General features: G+C 49.8%; 7 protein-coding genes across 7 annotated transcripts; 5 read left to right on the forward strand and 2 right to left on the reverse strand.

The window, feature by feature from the left end:
- Nucleotides 1-1,409: 1,409 nt before the first annotated feature.
- On the forward strand, nt 1,410-2,117 carry Z518_06512 (uncharacterized protein; the record flags this gene model as incomplete). The annotated part of the gene is made up of 1 exon (XM_013414644.1): nt 1,410-2,117. One exon carries the CDS (start codon nt 1,410-1,412, stop codon nt 2,115-2,117), a length of 708 nt encoding a protein of 235 aa, XP_013270098.1.
- Nucleotides 2,118-2,203: 86 nt separating this feature from the next.
- Nucleotides 2,204-4,552, reverse strand: Z518_06513 (uncharacterized protein; the record flags this gene model as incomplete). Its single annotated transcript, XM_013414645.1, has 2 exons — nt 2,204-2,834; nt 2,940-4,552. 2 exons carry the CDS (start codon nt 4,550-4,552, stop codon nt 2,204-2,206), a joined length of 2,244 nt encoding a protein of 747 aa, XP_013270099.1.
- A 952-nt stretch (nt 4,553-5,504) lies between these two features.
- On the reverse strand, nt 5,505-8,100 carry Z518_06514 (tartrate dehydrogenase; the record flags this gene model as incomplete). Its single annotated transcript, XM_013414646.1, has 3 exons — nt 5,505-5,727; nt 5,778-5,933; nt 6,977-8,100. 3 exons carry the CDS (start codon nt 8,098-8,100, stop codon nt 5,505-5,507), a joined length of 1,503 nt encoding a protein of 500 aa, XP_013270100.1.
- A 3,508-nt stretch (nt 8,101-11,608) lies between these two features.
- Z518_06515 (uncharacterized protein) lies at nt 11,609-13,432 on the forward strand (the record flags this gene model as incomplete). The annotated part of the gene is made up of 5 exons (XM_013414647.1): nt 11,609-11,783; nt 11,839-12,075; nt 12,124-12,288; nt 12,341-12,713; nt 12,772-13,432. The coding sequence occupies 5 exons, from the start codon at nt 11,609-11,611 to the stop codon at nt 13,430-13,432; spliced, it is 1,611 nt and encodes a 536-aa protein (XP_013270101.1).
- Nucleotides 13,433-18,349: 4,917 nt separating this feature from the next.
- On the forward strand, nt 18,350-19,814 carry Z518_06516 (uncharacterized protein; the record flags this gene model as incomplete). The annotated part of the gene is made up of 4 exons (XM_013414648.1): nt 18,350-18,741; nt 18,809-18,879; nt 19,230-19,646; nt 19,696-19,814. The coding sequence occupies 4 exons, from the start codon at nt 18,350-18,352 to the stop codon at nt 19,812-19,814; spliced, it is 999 nt and encodes a 332-aa protein (XP_013270102.1).
- Nucleotides 19,815-20,651: 837 nt separating this feature from the next.
- Nucleotides 20,652-21,467, forward strand: Z518_06517 (uncharacterized protein; the record flags this gene model as incomplete). Its single annotated transcript, XM_013414649.1, has 1 exon — nt 20,652-21,467. One exon carries the CDS (start codon nt 20,652-20,654, stop codon nt 21,465-21,467), a length of 816 nt encoding a protein of 271 aa, XP_013270103.1.
- Nucleotides 21,468-22,164: 697 nt separating this feature from the next.
- On the forward strand, nt 22,165-23,354 carry Z518_06518 (uncharacterized protein; the record flags this gene model as incomplete). The annotated part of the gene is made up of 3 exons (XM_013414650.1): nt 22,165-22,281; nt 22,351-22,568; nt 22,667-23,354. The coding sequence occupies 3 exons, from the start codon at nt 22,165-22,167 to the stop codon at nt 23,352-23,354; spliced, it is 1,023 nt and encodes a 340-aa protein (XP_013270104.1).
- Between the last annotated feature and the right edge of the window lie 68 nt (nt 23,355-23,422).

A 23,422-nucleotide genomic window follows, 5' to 3' on the forward strand; every position in this document is an offset into this window, starting at 1 on the left:
ATGTTATGAGCTTTTGCTCCGCCATATCTTGCCTCACCTCGCCCATATCCAGCGCAGCACTCACCCGATAGTCCTGATACATGGCATGTACAATCTCCGGCTCGCCGAGGCTGCGAACATATTGATCCAAGCCACTCTGACTCAAAATTTTCCATGCCCTTGGCGGGTCTTCCACCCACAAACATCTCCTCGAATCGTCTTCGGTTCTGTACAATCATGGTCTCAGGAAGTGGTTCGTTCCTTCTGGATAAGAAAGAACCAGAGGAAATAGGATTTGGCAAATTCGAAGCTCGTCGACAAGTACATCGCCAGTGTGGGGTATCCGTCTAGGAAATGGCTTTCTTGACTCGTTCAGGATAGTCGATACATAGCTTGTGAGCGACACGGACGCCGCGATCGTGCGCATAGATGAAGGACGAGTCGAACCTAAGCCGGTCATGACGGTTACGCAATCTGATACGTCGGAGGGAGTGGGTGAGGGGCCATACCCGCGCAGGTTGAGGGGCAATGATGGTGATCTGAGATTGTAGTTTGGGGACTCCGGCGTGCCAGGAAAAGGTGCAGATGTGAGGGGCTCAATGACCTAGCACCGCTTGTGCTTCTGATCCTATGAATCGTCACATTAGGTCTTGTTTGTGTGGCAATATGGAAACTTTCGAAGCCTTCGAATAACGTGGTGAATTATGAGATGGGACCTTATTTTCTAATTCGACCCATACTCACCAGTGCTAGATATAACGGTGGTAGATGTCTGATGGCGTCGCTTAAAAGTTTTCCCCATCGGCTAAAATTGACACCGTCCTTTGACGTCAAGGCATGATGTTGGCTTAATCTATGTCGGCGTCTGAAATGAATATCGACTTCATCTTTGATGTATATGCTGGAAACCCATCTGCTGTCGGGCTGTCATAGTTCAGAGTATAAGCAATGACCCAGCCAAACCCATCCTCCAAAGCGGGTGCGGATATAGGAGCAGGTTCCCGAAGCAGCTCTGCCTGCTATGCCTGTCGAGCAAGGAAGCAAAAGGTATGTTCTAGACTTCCGATATCTGTAATGTAATTGGCACACATAATGATTCCTCACCCCTCAATTCCCCCTTGTTTTTTCCCCTTTTATATTCCCCCGTGTGAGAATGCTCGTTGACGCATGATAGTGCGATGGCGAAAGGTGCGTTCGGTTCCATATGATATACGGCTGAGTTCTGTGCCTCTCAAGTTTGCGGCGGACGCTGACAGTGTACCAATGGTCAACTCTATCAGACCCCTATGTAGCCGATGTAGGAAACTTTCTCAGTCGTGCCGCTGGCCAATACAACAAAAACGGTCAGTCGAGTTCTCCACCTCAGGTTCTTCATTCTTCGTATCTTTTTTCTAGCGAGAATTTGGCTGCACCGATGAGATTTCTTACCTATGATATATGACTTCAGGGGACCTGCCAAGGGATACGTCGAAGCTCTCGAGATACGGCTGAAAGAAACAGAGCGGGTTCTCTGGAGACTACTCTCCGTCACGACAAACAATAACTTATCCGCTGCTTTCTCTTCCGAAATACAATCTCGGACACCGGCCACGCTTTCTCTGAGGACGCTGGTGACGACGGCGGAAAAGAAATCCGCCATCGCGTACTGGGAACAGTTTCCTTTGCAGACTGCACAAGAAGTTTTGGGCTGGAAGGAAGATGTTGAATCTGAAGGATCTCCCATGAGTAGTCAAGGCGGCGCCCCCGCCCACGCGAGAAATACAAACACTCCCCTTCCGGATCACGATCATGATCGAATGGATTCTGCGTCAGCATCATACAGCGGTGGTGACACTAGCTCGAGTGATGACATGGCGGGCGAAGAACATTTGCTACCGCCGCCGCCGCCGCCTTGGGACGAGAGAGAGGTTCAAGCTCACACAAGCTACCCTACTCAACAGCCTACGATGGTTTCGCGGATGAATCAGAATCAAGGCATAGTCGGTGGGAATGAAAATTTGCCCCAAGAGTCTGGATCAGTTGGACGTCCGTCGGGGCAGGGCCTTTCACCACACATGCCCACGTCAAATTCTGATCTGAGCCTGGCCGCCAGCAGATTTGGCTTGACCAAGGAATTCCAGGAGACATTTTTATGGTGACGGGATGGACCTGGGCATATTAGACATCAGTTGGGGACTGTACAACTTTGGCTCACCCTTCAATATCTCCCTTTGTCCCATTTGGTTCACAGTCTCGTTGGACCCCAAGCGGACGAATCATGCATCAGACTCCCCGAACCGTATGCCATGGTCTCCCAGCCGATATTTCCAAATGCCCCATTATTACTGGCATACCAGTCCTGGGCAACGGGCAGGCGCACCGCGTCGATATTTACGAATTGTCCACCGCTGCTGAATCCGAAATCAGGTCCGGTGTATTCGAGAATGGGGAGCATGGAAGCATTCCCGAAGCCAGTTGAATCACCCATGTCGCACATGCGAGCAATAAAGTCTTGATTCATAGCCGGCTCGGCAGCCTGGTCCGGGAGGAGTGCGTCGGCCGAAGAATTCCCGGGCTCGATCGTTGATCTAGACACCCGCTTTTCCTGTGGGCCTGTCTTTCTTCTTTTTCTCGATGCATCATCCCCTTCTCTCAAGGGATTTGCGCTAGTTATTGACGTGCCAGACTCCGTTGGCGTTGAAAGTATGCCCACGTTTGCACTGCGAGATGTCGGCATCGTTGACTTTCCTCTCGAACATTCGTCGTATTGGATTTTGAGGTTCTCCAATAAGCTCCGCAAAGCTTCGGAGCAATGTCGAGCGTTATTCCAGCTCTTATCCATGGCGGCCATTTGTTGAATACAATCCTCAATCTCTCTGAAAGGCGGGTCGATTAGTACTGGTAAAAGCTTTATCCCGCGACCCGGGGAGGAGGAGAGGTGCAGATTTGGAAGGTGGACCAGGGGTTGGGATGAAATCTACCTTTGGGCTTTACTGAAAGGATACTGTTTCCAGGTACAGGCAAAAGATAAGACCAGTCCAGCCATCCAGGTTACAGACAGCATGCCTGGCCAAGATACAGCCAGCTTCCACTCGGATTGATGTCTCGATGTCGTGATAATATGGCGACTTGCGGTGACGCAGGTTTGTAGACTCGATCTGAATTCCTGACTCTGGGGTGGAAGAGACAAGAACGGCCGATTAATGAGGAGCAGTAAATAGTTGTACATTGTGATGAAAAAGAAGGTGAAAGTCGAGGAGAGCTCCAGTTTGCCTCCGGTATACTCATCTTGTAGGTTTCGCGGAAGGCCGTTCCACCAAGCGTGCACATTCAATTGCAGCTCAACGGTATCTTCGGTGTGGATAGAGCGATTTTGAAGAGATTTATGAAACATTTCGACCGCCTGCCCGGTCAATCGACAGTAGAGCACGTAATGACCCAGTATTTCTGACCCTTTCGAAGTTCCTCTAGCTTCAACATCACCCCTTTCCATGGAAGCCGGCGCGAAGCTGGTGTCGGCTTTGTCTGCCGAAGTTGAAGTTGGGGTCACTTCCGGCCTTGTCGTCTGGCCGGGGTGGCCTCGTGGAAGATGTGCGAGGACCTCCTCGTCGGACCTGGGCAGAGTCGTGCTGTGTTGTTGACAACCCTTTACCGGCTTGTGCAGCTCATCCATCCCCGGAATGCACACATCTAAGTCCGAGTCTTGTATTCCAAGAGGATGACCCAAGGCTTGGCTCAAATATCGATCCAAAACATAGGCGCTCCAGAAGATCCTCTTCCGTAAATCACATTCTGGTGGAGGTATCTGTGGATATCGAAAAGGACACCGATGTAGACCCGCGTGAAACATTACTCGCGACAGCGTACCGCCTATTGTAGATGCCGCTCGAAGTGACATGGTGGAAACGAGGTATAGCTCGGCGGCAAGCAGGGCTTGGATGGAGTGGGTGTCATGGTTGCTTGCGACGTACCCGGCAAGAGACAACAACTTTGTGGGTGATTCCACTTGAGACTCGACGGGCAGAGATCGCCCACCCCAGTCAAGGGCTGCGATGTTGAAGATACACTGGCAGATGATGACTTGACACAAGCGCGATCTCAGGCTAACTCCGGGGCCTGTCCCCCGTCCATCTTCATACAAGCCCAGGATTGTTTCGAGGAGAGTGGGTCCGTGGAGAAAAGGGAAGAGAGGATGCCAGTTTCGGAAATACAGCATGAGGAGTTCTCTCGCAGATTCCAGGTCGGGGGCCACTCCCAGCCCATGGCCTCGAACACCGTAGGATCGGGAGGAAGACGATCCGGTGGTATCGTGTTCAATGTATACTCGCATCCCAGCGCCCTCATCATCGAGCTGGTTTGGTGTCTCGAGATCAACGAGACGGCTATCGATCGAGTCAGGGTCATTCTGCCGGGACTGGTCTTCGTTGGTATTATTCGTGGCCGAGATTTTCGATTTGTAGGCTGAACGGGCAAAGGCGCGAAAGACGGTACTGACGAAGAAGACCCCGCTTGAGCTGCCGATGAATTCGGTCTTCTGGGGATTTGAGGCGGTGAAAGATCCAATCTCAATTGGGGCAATTGACTTGGGTGACATTGCGAGAGGGCCAAGGGCGAAGGATTTTCATATTGTGGTATCGGGTAGCGTGTGAAGTCGTAAGCTTCATTGAAGTTCGAGTATGGAGAAGTTAGGGATTGCGAAAAATATATGGAGAAGCCCATATGCGCCTACTACCAAATGGGTCAGCCTGTGGAGAAGTGGCATGTGAGAAGCGGTTCTAGTCAGGCCTGGAAAACAAGCTCCCCAAGGGGAGGACAGAGTTAACCGATACATGCTGTAATTACTTAGGATCGGCTTTCTGATTCTAAACATACCCAGGGAAACCATTCTTCCTCACTCTCCAATTTGCCGCTGACGCCTCCTTTCCCTTACTACGAGATCTCTTCACCCATCCAACTCTCAAAGAAATCCACGTCGACAGTGTTCTTCGGAGGTACAAGCAAGCCCATCATTGCCACCATTGTTGTTATTTGCCTTCAACTTCCTGTTTTCCGCCACCCACCAAATCCTAAGTCCCCTTGCTCACAAGATTATTCCCGCTGCGAACCCTACGTTTGCACCCATGGCAGAAAGATACCGCGGCCCATCAGAGGAGGGACGCAAGTATGGCATTGACAACAATGTTGACAAAGATCAGCGAAATGGCCTTCTTCTCTGTCGGTTGGCCCTGTGGGGCTCGCGCTCAGCCCAATATGCATGAATTGACCGAGTAAATGCCAGTCGACAAGAGGGAACGGGAAACATATCATGTAGCATTGTTGAGAGTTGCGGCGGAAAGCACAAAGCCTGTCGTTGTCATTGTCATGCCCGCAGTAATTTTTCATGTGCATTCATTGAATCTTCCCGAGCTCAGGGTAAGAAGTGGACCAGCTGTTGTTGCAAAGGCGACGGGCAGACATGTCAAGAGCCCAATGTAACTGTACAATTGAACCTAAGGATTCCCATGACGGTCGGGGAAAAGGCCGGTGAATCCTGCAGAAGAGAGGTTCTAGGTCAGAGCGAGGAGGAAAAGCCGTGGATCTGACGATGCAACTCTCGGGCTCTGGAGTGCGCTCTGGGCCTTCGTTTTCCCAACGTGTCGCAGGTTATTCTCTTCTGAGTTATGGTAACTTCTCTTTCTGAACGCCGTCGAGTGGTAAATGGATGATCCGTATCGGAACGTGGAGATCAAAGCGACACTGAATGTCACGACACCTTCAATGACAAAGAGCCTGTCAAAGCAGTCTCTCAGCCAAGTTCACAGTCATTTGGAAGTGCCTACCATCTCCAGCCTTCAGTTCCTTGTGCACCATCGATGGTTGAGAACGTGGCATGCCGTGATTGGCCCAGAAAATACCGTGGATAGGATATTGGCAGGGTCAAGAATTGCAATCCGAATTGCAATTTCTTTAAAAGACCGACAGAAGGAATCGGGGTCCTGCTCCAGTAAGTCACGTTATTTTGGCTGTCTGCTCGACACTCACATGGTGCTTCAGCTGCCCTGGAAAGAAGCGAGCGATGACAAGATCACGATAATTCTGGATCAAAGCAGCATACATGCCGAACATGTCACCCACAAGGCCATACACCAACACATATCAATCGAGGGGCGAATATGTTTCGACACCATGAGTATATTTGATGGCAACCGCATCAAGAGATATCTGTTGTCAAACTGGGTGCAACTCGAGATGTATTGAATGCTCTGCTCTCTATCTACTTGTCGAGGTATTGAGGCTTCTTTTATAGACGTGCGAATACTACGTCGTTACGCAGAGCAACCATCAGTAGCGTCGTCGTCTACGGAAACCTCTCACAATAGCCCTTTGTTCAACATCTGTCGATGAATCAATCGAGTGGCGAAATACAGGACCAGAACACCTCACCCTACAAAGAGGTATCGAAATACATGTGTTATATCGAGAGCCTATCAAGCAAATGTCTTTTTCTAGGCCATTGAGACATGCTGAAGCTATTGTCCTTCCGTCCCACCATCGGCTTGTTGGTCGGGAATGCAGAGTAGGGGAGCTCTCGCTCACGTAGTCCCCAAAAAAGTACAATGCGCAAGAGCAGGCGTGATACAGAAATCAAGTTTCCCTCACACATGCAATTTCTGTAGTCTTGAATAGACCGTCGTGGCACTATATTGACAGCAGCGATGACCACCTCCTCGCACGCTTTCTCCTGGCCCATTGATTTTTTCAGGGTCTTTGGTCCGCATGTTGTCGAAAGGTTGATTTTTCTCACATCTTCACAAAGATTGTGCCTCGATGTCGCTTGATTATCCTCCGGGCAACAGAAGATCAACCGTCTCATATATGTGAGTCTTTCGAAGGGGGAGGACGGAGCACGAGGAACAAGCATGCTAAAGGAAACCGGGATCGGAGATTGTAAACGGCCAAGTTCGTTCTCAAAGAACAGTTTCTAGAAGAAAGTCAAGACGGTCTAGTAATCTAGCTGGTTTGCATCCCAGTAACACACTTTGTCGAGGACCCTAGTCTTTTGACCTCTTCGCACACAGCTTCGGTCACTTCTCGCGTATTGGCCTTGCCTCCCAGATCGGGAGATAAGATTCCGGCCTTACAAACTTGTTCCACGGCTGTCATCATCACTTTGGCAGCATCCTTTTCTCCCAACCAGGCAAGCATCTCCGCAGCGGACCAGAATGTCGCGACGGGATTTGCAATGCCTTTGCCGGTGATGTCAAATGCGCTCCCGTGCACAGGTTCGAACAGAGATGGATTTTTGCGAGTCGGATCAAGATTGCTGGATGGGGCAACGCCAATCGACCCAGCAAGCGCCGCAGCAAGGTCGGACAAGATATCCATATGAAGGTTAGTTCCGACAATGGTATCCAACGACTTGGGATTGTTGACCATTCGAACTGTCATGGCATCAACCAGCATCTTGTCCCATTTCACATCGGGGAAATCCTTCGCCACTTTGGCAGCAACCTCGTCCCACAATACCATGCCGTTTCGCATGCTATTGCTCTTTGTCACGACAGTGAGAAGTTTACGCGGGCGAGCCTGAGCTGCTTCAAAGGCAAACCGCATGATCCTCTCAATTCCGACGTATGTGAAAATGGATACCTCGGTGGCAGTTTCCCATGTTTGACCCCGATGCGAACGACCACCTTGGCCCGAATATTCTCCCTCCGAGTTCTCTCGCACAAGGAGCCAATTAATATCTTCATTGTTTGCTCTTCGAAGTGCTGTTTCGGTGCCAGGAAACGATCGAACTGGTCGTACGTTGGCATAAAGCTGTAGAGGTCCACGAATCGCCAGAAGAAGCCCCCACAATGAGATGTGATCAGGAACATCAGGTGCTCCGACGGCGCCAAACAGGCCTGCATCGTAGCTTCTTAAGACATCGAGGACATTTTCATCCACATATCGACCGTGCTCCTTGTAGTATGCCGTACCCCACGGGATATGAGTAAATTCGACCGTGAAAGTGCCCAATGTTTGAGAGACTTGATTAACGACATCGATCGCAGCTCTCACTACTTCGGGGCCGATTCCATCCGCCGGGATTGACGCAATGCGGTAGTGGTGGTTTTGGGCTGCCCCATCTGTTCCATTTTGTTCGCTGGTATGTGACATTCGGAAGATGAGCAATGGGGAGGGACAATATCGATGGGCTGATGACAATGACGGTCGGGTTGTCAGCCTAGGGTGAGGTGAGAAGTGGGCAACTGCCGTCTGTTATAATATACAACAGCAAAACTCGCCTTGCAATGAGTAGCAAAGTTGAACTGCCGTCCCGAAGACCGCCTCAAAATTAGACCGAGGAAAATGAATCTCTGGGATACATCACGAGGTGGAGATTGACATGTGGAAAGGTGAGTATAGTTATGCGTGGTGGTCGAAGTAGATGGGTGTGGGTAATTTTTTGGCCGAGGGGGTGAATCCGACTTGAGACATAGACGAAGCGTCAATTCTCTCGCATCAGATCCAAGCAACATTGAAGAGGGATCATCAAGTTCGCGAATAGCTGCAGTATTCCCCAGAGGGCAAGAGTCAACAATGAATCGATTCGCCAGTCCCTACCGGCTTCCCCTGCTCGTTCAGAGTCGAAATGAGAAATGAAAACAGAATTCAAGGGTCGGATTCTTTGGGGCTGTTGGAGACAAAAAAGCATGAATATTGATCGAATGGTGAGAGAGATGGCAGTTCGGAGGCAGCAACACTCGACAGGTTTGATTTGAGCCACCCTCCGAGGCCAGAAGCACGCTTTGCCTGTAGTCTATATTGATACGACGACTATCTAGTCTGAGAGCCTTCGAACCTCCTACTAGCTATTCGGCTTAGCGTCCGACAGCCTACCTAAATCAAGGGTCAAACAATGACAGATTCCTTCGCTTGATAAACCACAAGATATCAATGAAGTCACGTGTGGACAACGATAGGGGAACACTACAAGTATGAGAAGTCTTTCTTGGAAATATAGATATCAACAACACCTATGTCGATCAAGCCGTGTAACAAAGCGTATGTTCTCACCACCCAGGTTCTCGGGAGGTCCATTTCCAGGACATACACAGTATTACCGAGGCTCGCTCGTCCATTATCACGTCAGATGTCAGGCCCCAAAGGCTTTAGCGGGGACAAGCCAATGTTGGGGTGATTTGCGGATATTACCCCAGGAGAGTTTACCTTTCTAGGCACGGCATACTCTATCCGTCTTCTTTTCGGCTCGACTACGTTGACTCTCTTCGACATGGCAACCTTCTCCTAGAAAGTGGAAGGCCGCTTTGAAGAATTTGAATCCCAGAAATGGCTAGCTCTGGAGCATGTACATTCGACGGACACACCATCCTAGGATTTCGAAGGTCGTTGACGTTGAAGGATAACAAGTCCCACGCCGGTGTCCTGTATCCAGGATTACTGTCTCTCCTTACCAGGTAGGGGATATGAGTCAGGTATGGCAGTGCAAAATACAAATTCAGGGCCTGGTATACGGCTTCGCGAAGTCGGATCTAGGACTCTTCCGTCAAGGCTTTCTCCTCTATGATTTGCGTATTCCACGGTGAGTGTGATTTGTCTCATTACAATGGTGGACTGATCAATTCTTCGGTTTGCTCGCCCTAGGCCACATCTTCAAGGGTTGCTTTTCCATCCCCGTTGCTTCAAATGGCTCCTACAGCACGTTCTGGTGGACTTCTAGTTATTATGCGCATGATGAATTGGGATGGGAAACCCTGCGATATTTCTGCTCACATTCCACGTCTCGACAGAGATACAAGAGATACATGGCTTGATGACCTTCAAAGAGACGGGATCCGCGTAATAAGAATTCGGGTCAATGGAGTCTCTTCTGGATCTTACAAAGGCACAAACACTACCGTAACTCTTTCCAATCTCGAGGAGATGTCTGCGGGCGAATTGACAAGTCTATTCTTGATGCCATTGATGATTTGACGGCTGAAGGACACCGCCGTGGAATCAAATTTATCGTGTCAGTTCATGACGGCCATGCTTTCGGTCAAAACTCTTGAGACGTGTCCTGTGATGAGTTTGGACTTGCTTCTGGAACACCAATTACTCTTGGGAATTCTTTCCATACCGGCCCAACCGCAGTGTCAGCCTCTTTGTCAACAGAATAGCTCATATCATGAATTTCTAACCCCAAATTTTCGAAATCTATGGGTGCAGTCGACAGAGGCGATTGCTACTTTCGACATCGAGTATGAACCCATGATCTAGGCGATCACGAAATTCGATAGAGTCGGACCGCAATGACTCTGTGGTCGTACGAAACAATTTCAAAACTACATCGGCTTCGGGCCCATCGCGGTGTTGACGGGCGATGCTGGCAGTTGCAGAAACATTTATCAAGATTGGAACTGGAGACTGCGGTCGCTCACCTGCTCCGAAATCGACTAGATTACTCTTTCACAGCTGCGATGGTGACTGGACGCAGTGGGAACCTAATGTCCCCCCTCTTACCTCAAATGATGATAAAATTGGCCACTCGTTGAATGGGGTGTTGTTGCGTCTGCGCGAATACGCAGCCTTAGCCTGGTGGAATTTTGAGCAGTTGGTCGCACTGTGCCTGAGCTGGGTCCATTGGGAACTTGCGCTCGGAGAGATCAAAAGCTGCAGTTGCGGCTCAGACCGCAGCCATACGGAGTTCGCGGTCAACACCGATGAAGACCGGGTAGCCGTAAGGGCATGTGGCTTGACGGGATAGATGGCTTTCTGCGGCCTAAGAGTAAACACAGTTTCGAAGGCTTAAGGATGTTCCATCGCCACGTTTTCCAAAGCGATCGATGAACGTGGGTCTTGCTCTTCGTTTTGTCCTGAATGACATTGTGTTGAACGGTTGAACAAGTAGCCAGTACCCCCTTTGGGGATATAGGAGTAGGAATAGCAGAAGAAAGGGGTCAACCAAGCATGTATAAATACCAGCAACCTGGCAGGACCAGTTGCTAGGTAGACAGAGCATTCAATACACATTCTCTTAGCATACTCAGCTTGACACATTGTTCTTGCGGACTCTGAAAAGTTGGCCAAAACATCAGCCACACTAGGGATTAATATTGAAGGCAAGCTTCTCTCTGACATGTGGGACTTCGGCCGGAAGGCAACATGAAAGTTTCTTCCTGGAGTCAGAAAGGAGACGTGAGAATGACCAAAGCACAGTCACAGCCACCGTTTACGCTAATCCATGGGACTCGTTCGAAATACTGGGATGCTTGTGCCATATTGCTTACGGAAAGTCTCTGCTGATCAGATAATAGCGTGATTCGGGGCTTTGTGTTTTCACCCCCTCTTTCTCACTTTTCCACGTTGGCGGAGAAGGCTACGCTTTGCCAAAAACTGCACGGGGGGATTGTCCGCCCGTACCTAATATGGTCACAACAGAGTAATATATCGTTAACAAGGGCTCCCCGGGGGTTTGGTGGGAAGTTGAGTTGCTCTGATGCACTGTGGGGTATGTTATAATTCACCGATCCCCCTGTATCTTCCTGTTACTTCCTGCTCTTCCAACTCGTCGACAGCGATTCCCGCTCGACTCTTTCTGGTCCACCATTCAGAATGGTAAATATCTCACTACATGTCCTTTCCTCAAGCCTTTCTTTCGCAGTCTAACATTTGCCAGGACAAAATGGCCACCCATGAGGTGGAAAACGCGAAAACCATGATTCAAGACAAGGAGTTGAGTGTTGCGAATGCCGACTTTGCAGCTGCACTGGCACACGATGCTCCCAGTGCTTGGGGAAAAGGGCACCTCGCCCTTTATGGCTGCTGCATTGTGATCTATCTCTGCTCTACCATGAACGGTATGTACATGCACCTGAGAAACTGTCGTAAAATCGGTGCTTACAGAAGCTATAGGCTACGATGGATCACTCATGGGAAGCATCAATGCGCTTCCAAACTATCTGAACTACTACAACGTCTCGGAAAATGAACAAGCGGGTACAGGTATCGTCTTCGCCATCTTCCAGGTCGGCCAGATGACTGGGGCTCTTTTTGTCTGGGTGGCCGATTGGAAAGGAAGAAGATGGCCCATATTCATTGGATGTTTTGGTGTGATGATTGGGACAATCGTCACGTCGACGGCGAAGACAAGTAGGAATCTCTCTCCCCCCAAACCATATTCGCTGACCAAATTTCCAGTGGCTACATTCATTGGAGGTCGATTTTTACTTTCATTCTTTGCCACATGGGCCACTACGGCGGCTCCAATGTACGTCGTTGAGATTGCTCCGCCCCTCTACCGGGGCACCGTGTCCGGGTTGTATAATACATTGTGGTATATGGGCTCAATCATCGCCACATTTGGTAAGGTCCTTACAGAAGAGCGAGCTGAGTGCATTTCTGACGAGTTCAACAGCTGTCTACGGGACTCATATTCATTTGAGCGACTCGAACCTTGACTGGCGTCTTCCTCTGTGGCTGCAACTTCTCTGCCCAGGATTTGTCTGCATCCTCATCTGGCTCCTTCCAGAGTCCCCTCGTTTCCTAGTGGCCAACGATAGCCTTGAAGAGGCTCGAAACTTCATCGTCAAGTTCCACGCCAATGGAGATGCTTCGCACCCTATCGTCCGCCTCGAACTGGAGGAAATTCAGCAGGACCTGCGCAATGTGCCATTGACTTCTTGGAGGAATTTCTTCGACCTCCGAATTTTGGTCAAATCGCGCTCGAGACGGTACAGGAGTATGTTGAATTTTGCGTGGAGCTGGTTTGGACAGTTTTCGGGCAACAAGTATATTCATTTGCCCCCCCCCCCTTTTGATGAAAAAACTTTGGACTTACTCTCACAGCGTCATCTCTTATTATCTCCCTCTGCTCCTGACCAATGTCGGCGTCACGGACACAAATACGGTCCTCTTGCTTAATGCCGTTTACGCACTCACTGGCTGGATCGCTGCCGCTGCTGGCGCACGCTTTCACGACATTATTGGACGACGAAAAATGATGCTCGGTTCAACGTTTGGAATGATCATCTGTCTTGCCATCACAGCGGGAACTGCCGCCGGATATGTCAGTAGCGCCTCGCAGGCCTCATCTCGAGCAAGTATCGCCTTCATCTATATTTTCGGCGTGGTTTTCGCCTTCGCCTATACCAGTATGCAACCGATCTATCCTGCAGAGGTCATGTCCAACGAGATGCGCGCCAAAGGAATGTGGCTCTTCCAATTCACAGCCGGTCTAGCCTCGTTTGTCAACACATTCGCTGCTCCCGTGGCGTTGGACAATATTGGATACTGGTTCTATGTATTCTTTGTTTTCTGGGACTGCTTCGAATTACTCTTCATCTACTTCTTCTTCGTTGAGACAAAGGGTAGGACTCTCGAGGAATTGGATGAGGTGTTTGAGTCCAAGAACCCTCGCAAAGCAAGCACTAGGAAAGTCGCTGTTCGGCAGCAGGAAATCGTGGATAGTCAGGGTATACATGGGTTTCATATTTCTAAGGTGAACTAACAAGATACTCCACGATACGTGTGACTGGGTTCCTTTGAGTCGGTGTACTATAGCGAACCGCTACTAACCTCAAATCGCTTGCAAAGTTGACCAGATCGTTGGCTTCCCAAAATCCAAGCATTTACAGCTTTACTTTGCTAGGCTTTTTCGCTCACTTCAGAATGGGTAGCCTGGTCCAGAAGCTCAATCTGCACGAGCCCTACATCTTTCACTTCTTGATATGGTCTCGCGGAGTGAAAAGCCACTGGCCCAAGACAAAACTTGGTGGCAAGTGTTAGACACCCCCCACTAAACACACGACGAGGTGCTTCCGTAAGTCGTAGGATCTCCCGACCACTAGATTCATTTATACATTTCAATCCAAGTATCTCAAAGGCAGACTTTGTATCTTTTCCATCCAGGTGCGATTCCCAATCGAGAGTATCACGTGGTCACGTATAAATAGTTCCGAGATTGGGATATTTTTGTACCGCGTTTTTTCCAGTGCACAGAAAAGTGGCAGAGAAATACTCATCGCGTCAGGTAGACCTATTTGAGGATAGCCACAATTGTTGAAAGCCAGTACCTGACTCGATAAGCCAACATGACCACAACAAATTGGCTGCGCATCGTCCCGAGTAGACCCCCTGACGAAGACCAATATTGATATCCTGTTGTCGGCCGTAGCCTTTGCGACATCCTCTGATTTGACAAGCTCTACAGGAAAACCGTCATGTATCCGTGCCATTTGAATTTTCAAGGACAGATTTCAGCATCGGCCTACACGCGTGTCTCTACGGGACGCAAGACCATGGTCCGTCCCGGATCTGCTGCCGTCGAGATCTTCCAATGCACCATGTGGGCCACACCACTCGAGAAGGGAGGGATACTAGGGCTATCTGACCCCTCTGTTGAACGTGGGATAAATACCAAAAAGTGTCTACGGTCCGTCATCATTGAACCAGTACGATCCTTCCAAGTATAGGTAAACTGGCCGAACTTGGCCCTTCCTGTTGAAAGGGTCTGCATAATCTTAGACCATACTGGCGCTTGGTTCTTTGCCGTTGGAGGATTTCTGGCGTGCTAAACTGTCTCGTCTGTGTCAGTTTTTTAATCCACGGCTTTTTGAAACTCTTCCAAGGCTCGTTCTCTACTCAGAGAGAAAATGCTTTGGTAAATGAAGTGGCAGATTGCCCTTGTCTCTGGGATTAGCGAAGAGGACTTCTGTAGATAGTTGTCTTTTCGCATTGAGGGCTTGGAAAAAGGTGGTCGGGTATGGGAAAAACCTGCAAGTTGCTCTCCAGTCCGCAGGCCGTCCTCTTCGCCTCGAAGTCCCGGAGCTTCGAATACCTGTGCAGGTCACCAGGCCAACTTGAGCGCTGTTCTATGAAGGGGTCCTCCAATCCGGTCTCTAAGTGAGAGTCAGGATCTCCATTAAAAAGGTGGTGGGTTCGGAAGGAACACAATCGTGGATATATGTCCATCCAAGGGAAATATTCTCAATGGCGTCACAGCGCGTGGCTGATAAAGGAATGTTTTGCCGTAGTATACAATAGTCTCCAAGTAACTGAGAGCCTTTCGGATTCTCTCGGAAAGCCGTTGACGCCAGTGTTCTGAATAACGCCACGATACTCCGGAGATGTGACCACCGCCCAAGTTTGATCGAAGTCAAATACCCCGGGTTACTGAAAGATACTGCTGCGGCGAAGTTGAAGCTCAAAAGCTAGACGGGAAGGATGTTCGAGAGTGTCAGCGTGATAACCCCACAATCCGTGAAGAGTTCCACCGCAATCATCTTGCGAATGGAGACAATTTCCCTAATTAGTCTGAAAATGCTGACACCGTGAAAGGTCGAAGATCCAGATCCTGAAAGCAATCCAGCTGTTCTTGTGAATGTCAATTCGCTCCTGTTTGCCGTCAGCATTTAAGCATCTTTGAATTTGGCAAATCACCTCTTGAGGTCTTTTTTGCATTACACGGACTGAGGTTAACCATATGATTTTCATGGGCTGTGGTGGGCTTTAGCAACCGCCTTCTCCCGCCTTCATGGTGTTTCCATGGATCTGTATCGACAGGTATCCGCTTGAATCGGCTCCAAAGTCGTGAAGGGTTATAGCTATCTCCTGCTCCCCTAACTTCACGGGGACGGACAGGTTACCCGTTTTGAGCTGGGCGTCATTTGGCTTTTGGAATCACCAATCTTGTCACGTTGACACACGAAGTCCACACAAGACAAGCTCTATCATAAAAAAAAATGTTTAGTATGAGGAAACTGGGTGACTCAAAAAACTCACAGAAAATTACCAAAACACCAACACCGTTAGCCCCCAAAAAATTCAGACAGCAATACAAACACAGATATGTTTGGCTCAAGTGCACAGAAAAGGTTTTCAGTAAGCAGATTTGAGAGGTAACAGAGATGACAAGCCCGGACTTCAGACAGAGATCTGGACTCCCAGAACCCCCCCTCAATAGGAGAACTGGACTCCCCTCACACAGGTACATCTTGATTGAGTCTGGCGGAGGATTACGCAGTCCGAAGACCATGGACACCCCTATTCCGAAGCACACTGCTAAGGTCTTCAATCTTTCCAGCTGGAGACGGAAACTCAACCAGATCAAGAGTACTGCCTGTCTTCCGTCAACATCAATGCATCAAAGATCATCCAGTCTCCAAAGCATGACTAGGAGAAACTTCATCCGGCACCATCAAGCAGGCTAGATTGATATGTATGCGAGTTGATTTGAACCTGGCGGAGGATTACGTAGTCCGAAGACTACGGACACCCCTATTCCAAAGCACAAGGCTAAGGTCTTCAATCTTTCCAGCTGGAGACGGAAACTCAACCAGATCAACTGCATTGCCTGTCTTCCGTCAACGTCAATGCATCCAAGATCGTCCAGTCCCCGAGGCATGACTAGGAGAGACTTCATCCGGCACCAATTTAGCTAAGCTCAATGGCTGTACGAGGAAAGCGTGGAGAGAGAAAAGAAGAAGGGAGAGGAGAGGGATGATGCCAGGGTACAGGCAGGCACGCTTCCCGAACGGGGTATGTAGAGGAGGAAAGAAGGAAGGTGCGTAACAAACGTAGCATCGTGTAGGCTCCGGTGACCTGATGGCTTGCATTTCGAATGTCCTGACTCAAAGTTCCACAATGCTGTGATAAAAGAGACATGCTGCTTTCAAACAAAAGACATGCCAATTATCCCGTACGGAAAACCTGCCATTCGACCATCCATGTCTCCGTCCTTCTGCCGTCGACTGAATTACACCGACAACACGATGCAAGACTTAATTTTTAGCCTACAACCCTCCGGCTTCAGCCTCTCATTTAACACGTCGCCCATTCCATGAGAAAAATTTATTTTCAAGAGAAGGCACTGCCGCCAGCAAAGGGGAAAAGTTTGCACAAAAGCCCGAGAGATCCTGGATGCAGCTGAGGCAAGATCCATGGGCCCAACAATTGCTGCATGTCCGTCCTTGGGCTTGGAGGCAGGGGGACACCGCTGACCATACACGGACCGACCATCTCAGATCCACGGACTAGGAGAACCCACATGGTTGAGGAAGCACTGCATCCTGACCCCTTTTTTGTATCTCTCGGAAACCTTGCCGGCAATATCTTCACGCCCAATTTCATGGCTTCTTTCGACAACTAGATCGCCTTGACGCTGGGATAGAAGACAATCCTAGTGGGCTAGCCAGGGACATGCGCGCTAACATACAACTGAGAAACCATCTCCATTCCCATTACTCCTCAACTGAGGAAATGGCACTCATATCTTCTAAGTTCGGCAATTATACTTTTCAGGGAGGAAGTTGGTTACGAAAGCCAGAAAACGTGCTAGGTGAGGGTTGCTGGATGTTGAACAAATGGTGACCAACCCGTTCTGCAAAGCAGGAGAGATTGCAGTAACGATCTTTAAAGCTGTGTTGCAATTACCTGACTTCGCAACAGGAGGCCGGAGTGACACCAAGTTCTTGGACAGCAATGCTCCAACTGGAGCGGCTCTGTCAGACCGCCGCTCGACATCAAATGCTGTCTAGTTGTGGCAGTGGGGGTTTTCCAGCTCGATTGGAAATTACCAGGCGCAGTTCTGGACGAAGCAACGACGCAAGTCGACGATTCCAATCTCGATATCGAAAAGGCTAGCTACGTGGCCGGTATGTGTAATTTGTCCAGAGTCGTTTGTTGCTACAAGATAGTTGATGGATCTCTCGTCGAGATGTTTGATAGTCTCTGCAAATTCAACCTTCATGAGATACGTCGTCGATAGCCCTGCGAACGGACAAGCTCCAGGTAGGCGGGGCAATCACGGTGGCCGGGGACTAAGTCGAAGAGAGTGGTACGAAGTCCACTCCTTCAACCCAGATTTGACCGACTCGTTTGGCCGGTAGGCTAGCCCACACGCGAGCGGGATAATGAAGCTAGGCCGAGCGAAGCGAGGGATCTGTGGAGGCTCCAGATGTTACGAGACCTGGGGACGAGACAGAGTTTCTGAGTGGATTACTCTACACCCTGCGGGCCTCTAGCTGCCTAAATTGTATCCTCTCATGCTGTCTGCCTCTGTGAGTTGAGACGCGACAAATAGTCCGGTAACTCGGATGCGCTGAAAAGTCTTGCAGCAACTGCGAAACTGTGGCCCCATCGGTCCGCACTGACCCGAGAATTGGTGCCCTTTCCCTTTGAAACCAATCAAACAGCTGCCGCCGGGAAGGGTACGCTATAAATCCGCCTTGATCACTAGTGAATGCGATTACTCCCTGAATGGACGAACCTGGGTAGTGGATGCCTGCAATGGTCAACGACTTCAACGGGATCCTAATGTGGATAGATTCTATTTCTCCATTCACACTTGTGCGCTCAACTTTTCCTGGAACAAAAGGAACTCGGGCACGGCGACAACCTCTCTCTACCTAGGCCGACGTTGACCTCGATGGCTGACCAGCGTATTATTCGAGTCTGCCGAACGAGACCTAGAGTCTTTGTGACCTCTGACATTGGCAACGAACCCGATGATTCGGAGTCCTTCGTTCGATATCTTCTCTACAGCAGAACAAAGGGTCTAGTGCCGTGCACGTCTACTCATCAGAGAACACGAACTCGTCCTGATCTTATGGAAGCCGCCCTTCGTGGCTACGCTCAAGTGGTAGACAACTTGAACGCGCATACAGATCCAGATAACAAATACCCGGATGCGCAGACACTGTTCGACTTGCTCAAGTCCGGTCCGACAGTCTATGGACGGCTTGCTTTGGAGCCCGATTGCCCGCTCGCCGACGGAACCAAGTTACTCATCGAATCAATTGATGAATCGGAGGAGCTCTTGTGGGTGTTATGCTGGGGGCGGATCTAATGTCATTGCGCAAGCGCTCCACCATGTCCGCGAGACCAGGTCCACTGCAGCGGTCAAGCGCTTCTGCTCGAAACTCTGGATCTACATGATATCGGATCAAGATGATACTGGTCCGTGGATCAGGATGAACTTTCCAGATATCTTCGTGATTTGTTCGATCCACGGTTGGTGTCAATATAAGACTGCGACGTGGTGGGGTTATTGCATGCCCCGAGGCGGGTGTGGACACCAGTCAGTTTAGCAGGGAATGGTTGAAAGACAACATTCAGCTTGGACCCCTGGGACGCACTTATCCTTTCCCTGCCCGGCAAATTGAAGGCGATTCGCCGTCATTTTTATATCTGATCCCGAACGGACTCAGTTGTCCGGATCATCCTTCATACGGGAGCTGGGGGGGGGAGGTACGATCCCGTCGATCTCAGCTTCCAAACAAATCACTCCGCCGATACTGTTGACACAGTCATTGGATGTGACGGAAAGACATACCAGAGCAATTTCGCCACCGTCTGGCGTTGGGCGAAAGCCTTTCAGAACGATTTTGCAGTCCGGATGCCGTGGTCTCTGTCCGCTGATATTTCAAAGGCCAACCACGCGCCTCTGGCGATTGTTAATGGCCATATGGAGGGACCACTCCCTCTTCGGCTCAAGATCGAGGCCGGTGACAAGCTTCACTTAGATGCCTCCGAGAGCTACGACCCGGATGGAGATGTCTTGACCTTCCACTGGTTTCACTACAAAGAACCGACCATTGCCATGGGAATATGGGATCTTCTCATTCCCGATATAGACATAGTGAATGTCGACACAGAGTTTCCGGGTCGGAAAGTTGAAATCACAATGCCACCTCCCGAAGCCTGTGGAATTGACTACGTGAGCGGTAGGCCACAGGAGAAAGGACATACCTATCATTTTATCCTCGAGGTCAGAGACCACGGCAACCCAGCTAATGACCACCTACAAGCGGGTCATAGTCCAGACCACCAATCGACAACTACGGGGTGGTAGAGGTCCTATCCCTAGGATCGCGGACTGGGAACCAAAGTAGAAGAGGGCATTCTAGGCCAGAGCCCGGAAACGCTAGACAAATAGCCCAAAAGCGTTGCGAAACTTCGTCGGATCTTTCTCATTCGATCAGACCATATTTACAAGCCGTCCCGAAAAGGGAAGGAAGGTGTTAGCGTCTTGGCGCACGAGCGAAATAACCATTACCGGGCTAGTGTAGGCCTTCCATCCTTCTATCCAGACCACCCTCTCCGTTTGATTCTCAATACTCTATGACCTGGACGCTAATTTCAGCGTCGAGTCCCGCGTTCTCCCATTCCATTTATCCAGGGCCAGATTCCTATTTTCCCCGAAGTTTTTGGTTCTTGAACCTGGACTTTGCTGCTCTAAATATTGATCACGTCGTTGTCTCTGAAAGCCCCGATCTTCCTGCTTCTGAATATTCAAGTTGAACTTGCTCGTGATTGGGACTAGATTTGGGTACCATTCGACTCGAACGATCCCTCCATGATGGCAGCGACAGCTATCCTAAGAGGGACGCAACCGGTCGACGGCGACGCGCTCCTCCCTCGCATCATTCCTAAACAGCCACCAGCGGTGCCTCAGGTGAAGCTCACTAACGGAAACCTCGACGCCCACGGTGCAGACAGGCCCAAGCCTGGCTTTGATTCGTTCGAAACCCGTCTTTGTTTGTCACACCTCAACACACACTTGAGTTAAGACGGACCGACATCCCCACGCCAAAAGCGACTCACGCCTTGATTCACGTGGGCGCCACTGGCGTGTGCGGATCACACTTGCACCTATGGCACCGCGGGGCCATTGGACCACGAATTTTTCTCAACTGAAATTGAAATTTGAATCTCAGCACATACTCAAAATGGCGTCCCAAATTGAGATGCAGTTCGAACTACCGTCTGGCGCTGTCAAATCAGCAAAATTTCAGATGCGTCGTGATCATCCTGACTGGAGCGACGATCAGATCAAGGATGCAATTCGCGAACGATTTCTGCGTGACCACGAGAACTGCAAGGCTGGCGCCTATCACCAAGTCCTTGCAAACGCAGAAGCAAGGGTTCGAGAGGTCGTCTGTTTCTTCGTGGGCCCTGCCAACTACAATGAATACAAGAAGAACTATGCCCAAATTTGGGCAAACAAGGACAAGAACGGTGGGAATAAGTTCCTTAAGCCATGGTACTTCTCCGCATACGAGTATCATCACAAAAACATGGTATGGGATGACAATTGCGAGCTGAAAGATGTCAGTCAAGTGCAACGCCTCGTTATGAAGGTGGGCTGCAAAAAACACCATCAACAACATACTCTTCAGTTCCCACTAACATTGGCAATGAAACTGGTGGTTGGAGGGTTGAGCCGTGACCAATGGAACTGGTATTGTACCAATTCCAGCGCCAACATGTCTCACCTGAATGGTGCGGGAGGCGACATCAATCCCCTCAACTACCATCCTGAGACGGCGGCCATCAATCTGGGCAGAAAACCCTGCCATACACTTGCCAACGTAATGGGTCGACCAGATGTGTTTTGTCGCAACCACAATGAACCAAAATGCCATCTTGATGGGTGTAGAATGCAGAAAAATTGGCCTCGTGTGGTGGGAGAAATGATACAGCTAGCACGTAATGGGCGGGCGGCGATGGATGCATATGATGTTGTAGATCATGTCATACGTTAATCCGGACCACGACCCGGACGGATATGCAAGGCTCGGACATCTGGCCCTGAATTCCGAGATCGACAGGCACCAATCATCTGACGGAAAACTGCTCCCAGTTACAAACAAGCGAGACTAAAATCTGACACGAAAGACAGGGCTATGCAGCTTGCGATACGATTTCTATCCATTATGTAACGTTCTCTCTGACTAATAAACGCGGTCGAATCACAAGCAGCGCCATCTCTTTTCGATGCTTTCGTACAGTACACTCTTTTCTTCTGGAGAAGACCATTTCAGATATGATATTAAATATTGCTATACTCAGCGGATATACTGTGCCTGTTCCCAAAAGTCTGACAGAGAAAAAGGGGGGGGGACTGGTTTACCGAATGACAATCATTCGTCGCAGCCACGCAAAGTCCAAAACCGGGTGCCAAACCTGCAAAGACCGCCGAGTGAAATGCGACGAATTTCGGCCTTCTTGGTAAGTTGGATCATTCAATGCCCCTTGTCCGGCCCAGACTACGTGCTGATACGAAAGCAGCATGAACTGTGTCCGGTGCGGACGCACTTGTGAATACACGGCGACTATGACTTCCAACGACTCGAGTTCTAGCTCTTCTCACTGGATCGACACCTTCGACAAGATCTGCAAAGGCTGGAAGGAATCTGGAAGGCCTCCGCTTCCAATCCTCGCTGGACCCCTTTTTTCAGAATGGCGCCATTTGCCAATCGGAGGATTGAGATATCTGTACCACCTATCGGTGCTGTCTGTACATCTGGACCGGGTGAAGGCGAAGCGATTTTGTACTTGGTGGGACGAGTTTCCAACGTCAGTTCGCTTTTATTATTCCCCCGTCGTTAGCGTACGCTGATAAATTTTGATCCTAGCTTCCCGCAGATCGCAGCAAGATATGATTTTGTGGCGTATTCCATGATGGTCATTTCGGCAAATCGTCTGGCATCTTTGACGAAATCATCAAATATACTTGAAGACGTGCTGCACTACCAGTCCCTAGCAGTCAAGGGGCTACAGCGTGCTTTGAGTTCATTTTCCAAGGACAACTCCGACGCCGTACTTTCTGCCTCGATCTTGTTGTTATTCCAACAGAGGAACGGGTATGTCCAACCCATTTTGCGTCGAACTCGACTCACACGAATTCATTGCAAAAAAGGAGCGAATGGAGGACTCTCATGAATGGATGCTCTGCGGTAAGGCGACCAGGGTACCCTCAGCCCCGCCCTACTTACCAAGAAACCCAGGTCGCGGAACAAATGCAACCCTGGCAGCAAAATTCCTCATTCTTTTCCTCTTTACACTACACGACGAGCCGTCAATGGCCTTCATATTCAAACCTTGAACAGTCCCCATCGCAACGACAACTTGACCCCGATAACGCCATCAAAGTGTCCTCTTTCCACAAAGCTCTCCGATATCTTTTCAACCAAGGAATCAACTCCCTCGCGCAGATCTCACTCTGCACCCGGCATAACGCCGAAGCGTCCGCCACGGTCCGCGGTCTTCGAGACCTACTGTACAAAGTCAGAGGGCAACCACGGGGCTGGCGGGAGCAAGATCAGTTCCGTGTAGTCTTCCCATTCTCCAGTTTCATGAAGTCATTATCTACGTCATTTATTTCCATCAGCGACGAAGCACCGTTTCTGCTGGCGACGATGGCGCATATTTACGCCGTTAATGTGGCTTTGTCGCTTGCATTTTCAGCTCTCAACACCCCTGTTTTGGTCCCAACCCAGTTGAAAGGGATTGACGAAATTGCCTCCAGGCTTCGGAAGATGCAGCAAATTCCCTGTCACGATTGTGGTATTACCCACGGCTACGAAGAACTGATGACTTTCCCTGTAAATGCACTGGGAATCTATCAACAATGGGCGATCACCAAGTAACTGTCTCACGCTTCCTTCATCACCAGCAGCCACCGGCACCGGCACTTTTAGACTTGCATCTCGGCAAA

Source organism: Rhinocladiella mackenziei, assembly GCF_000835555.1.
Source record: "Rhinocladiella mackenziei CBS 650.93 unplaced genomic scaffold supercont1.5, whole genome shotgun sequence".
Classification (NCBI taxonomy): domain Eukaryota; kingdom Fungi; phylum Ascomycota; class Eurotiomycetes; order Chaetothyriales; family Herpotrichiellaceae; genus Rhinocladiella; species Rhinocladiella mackenziei.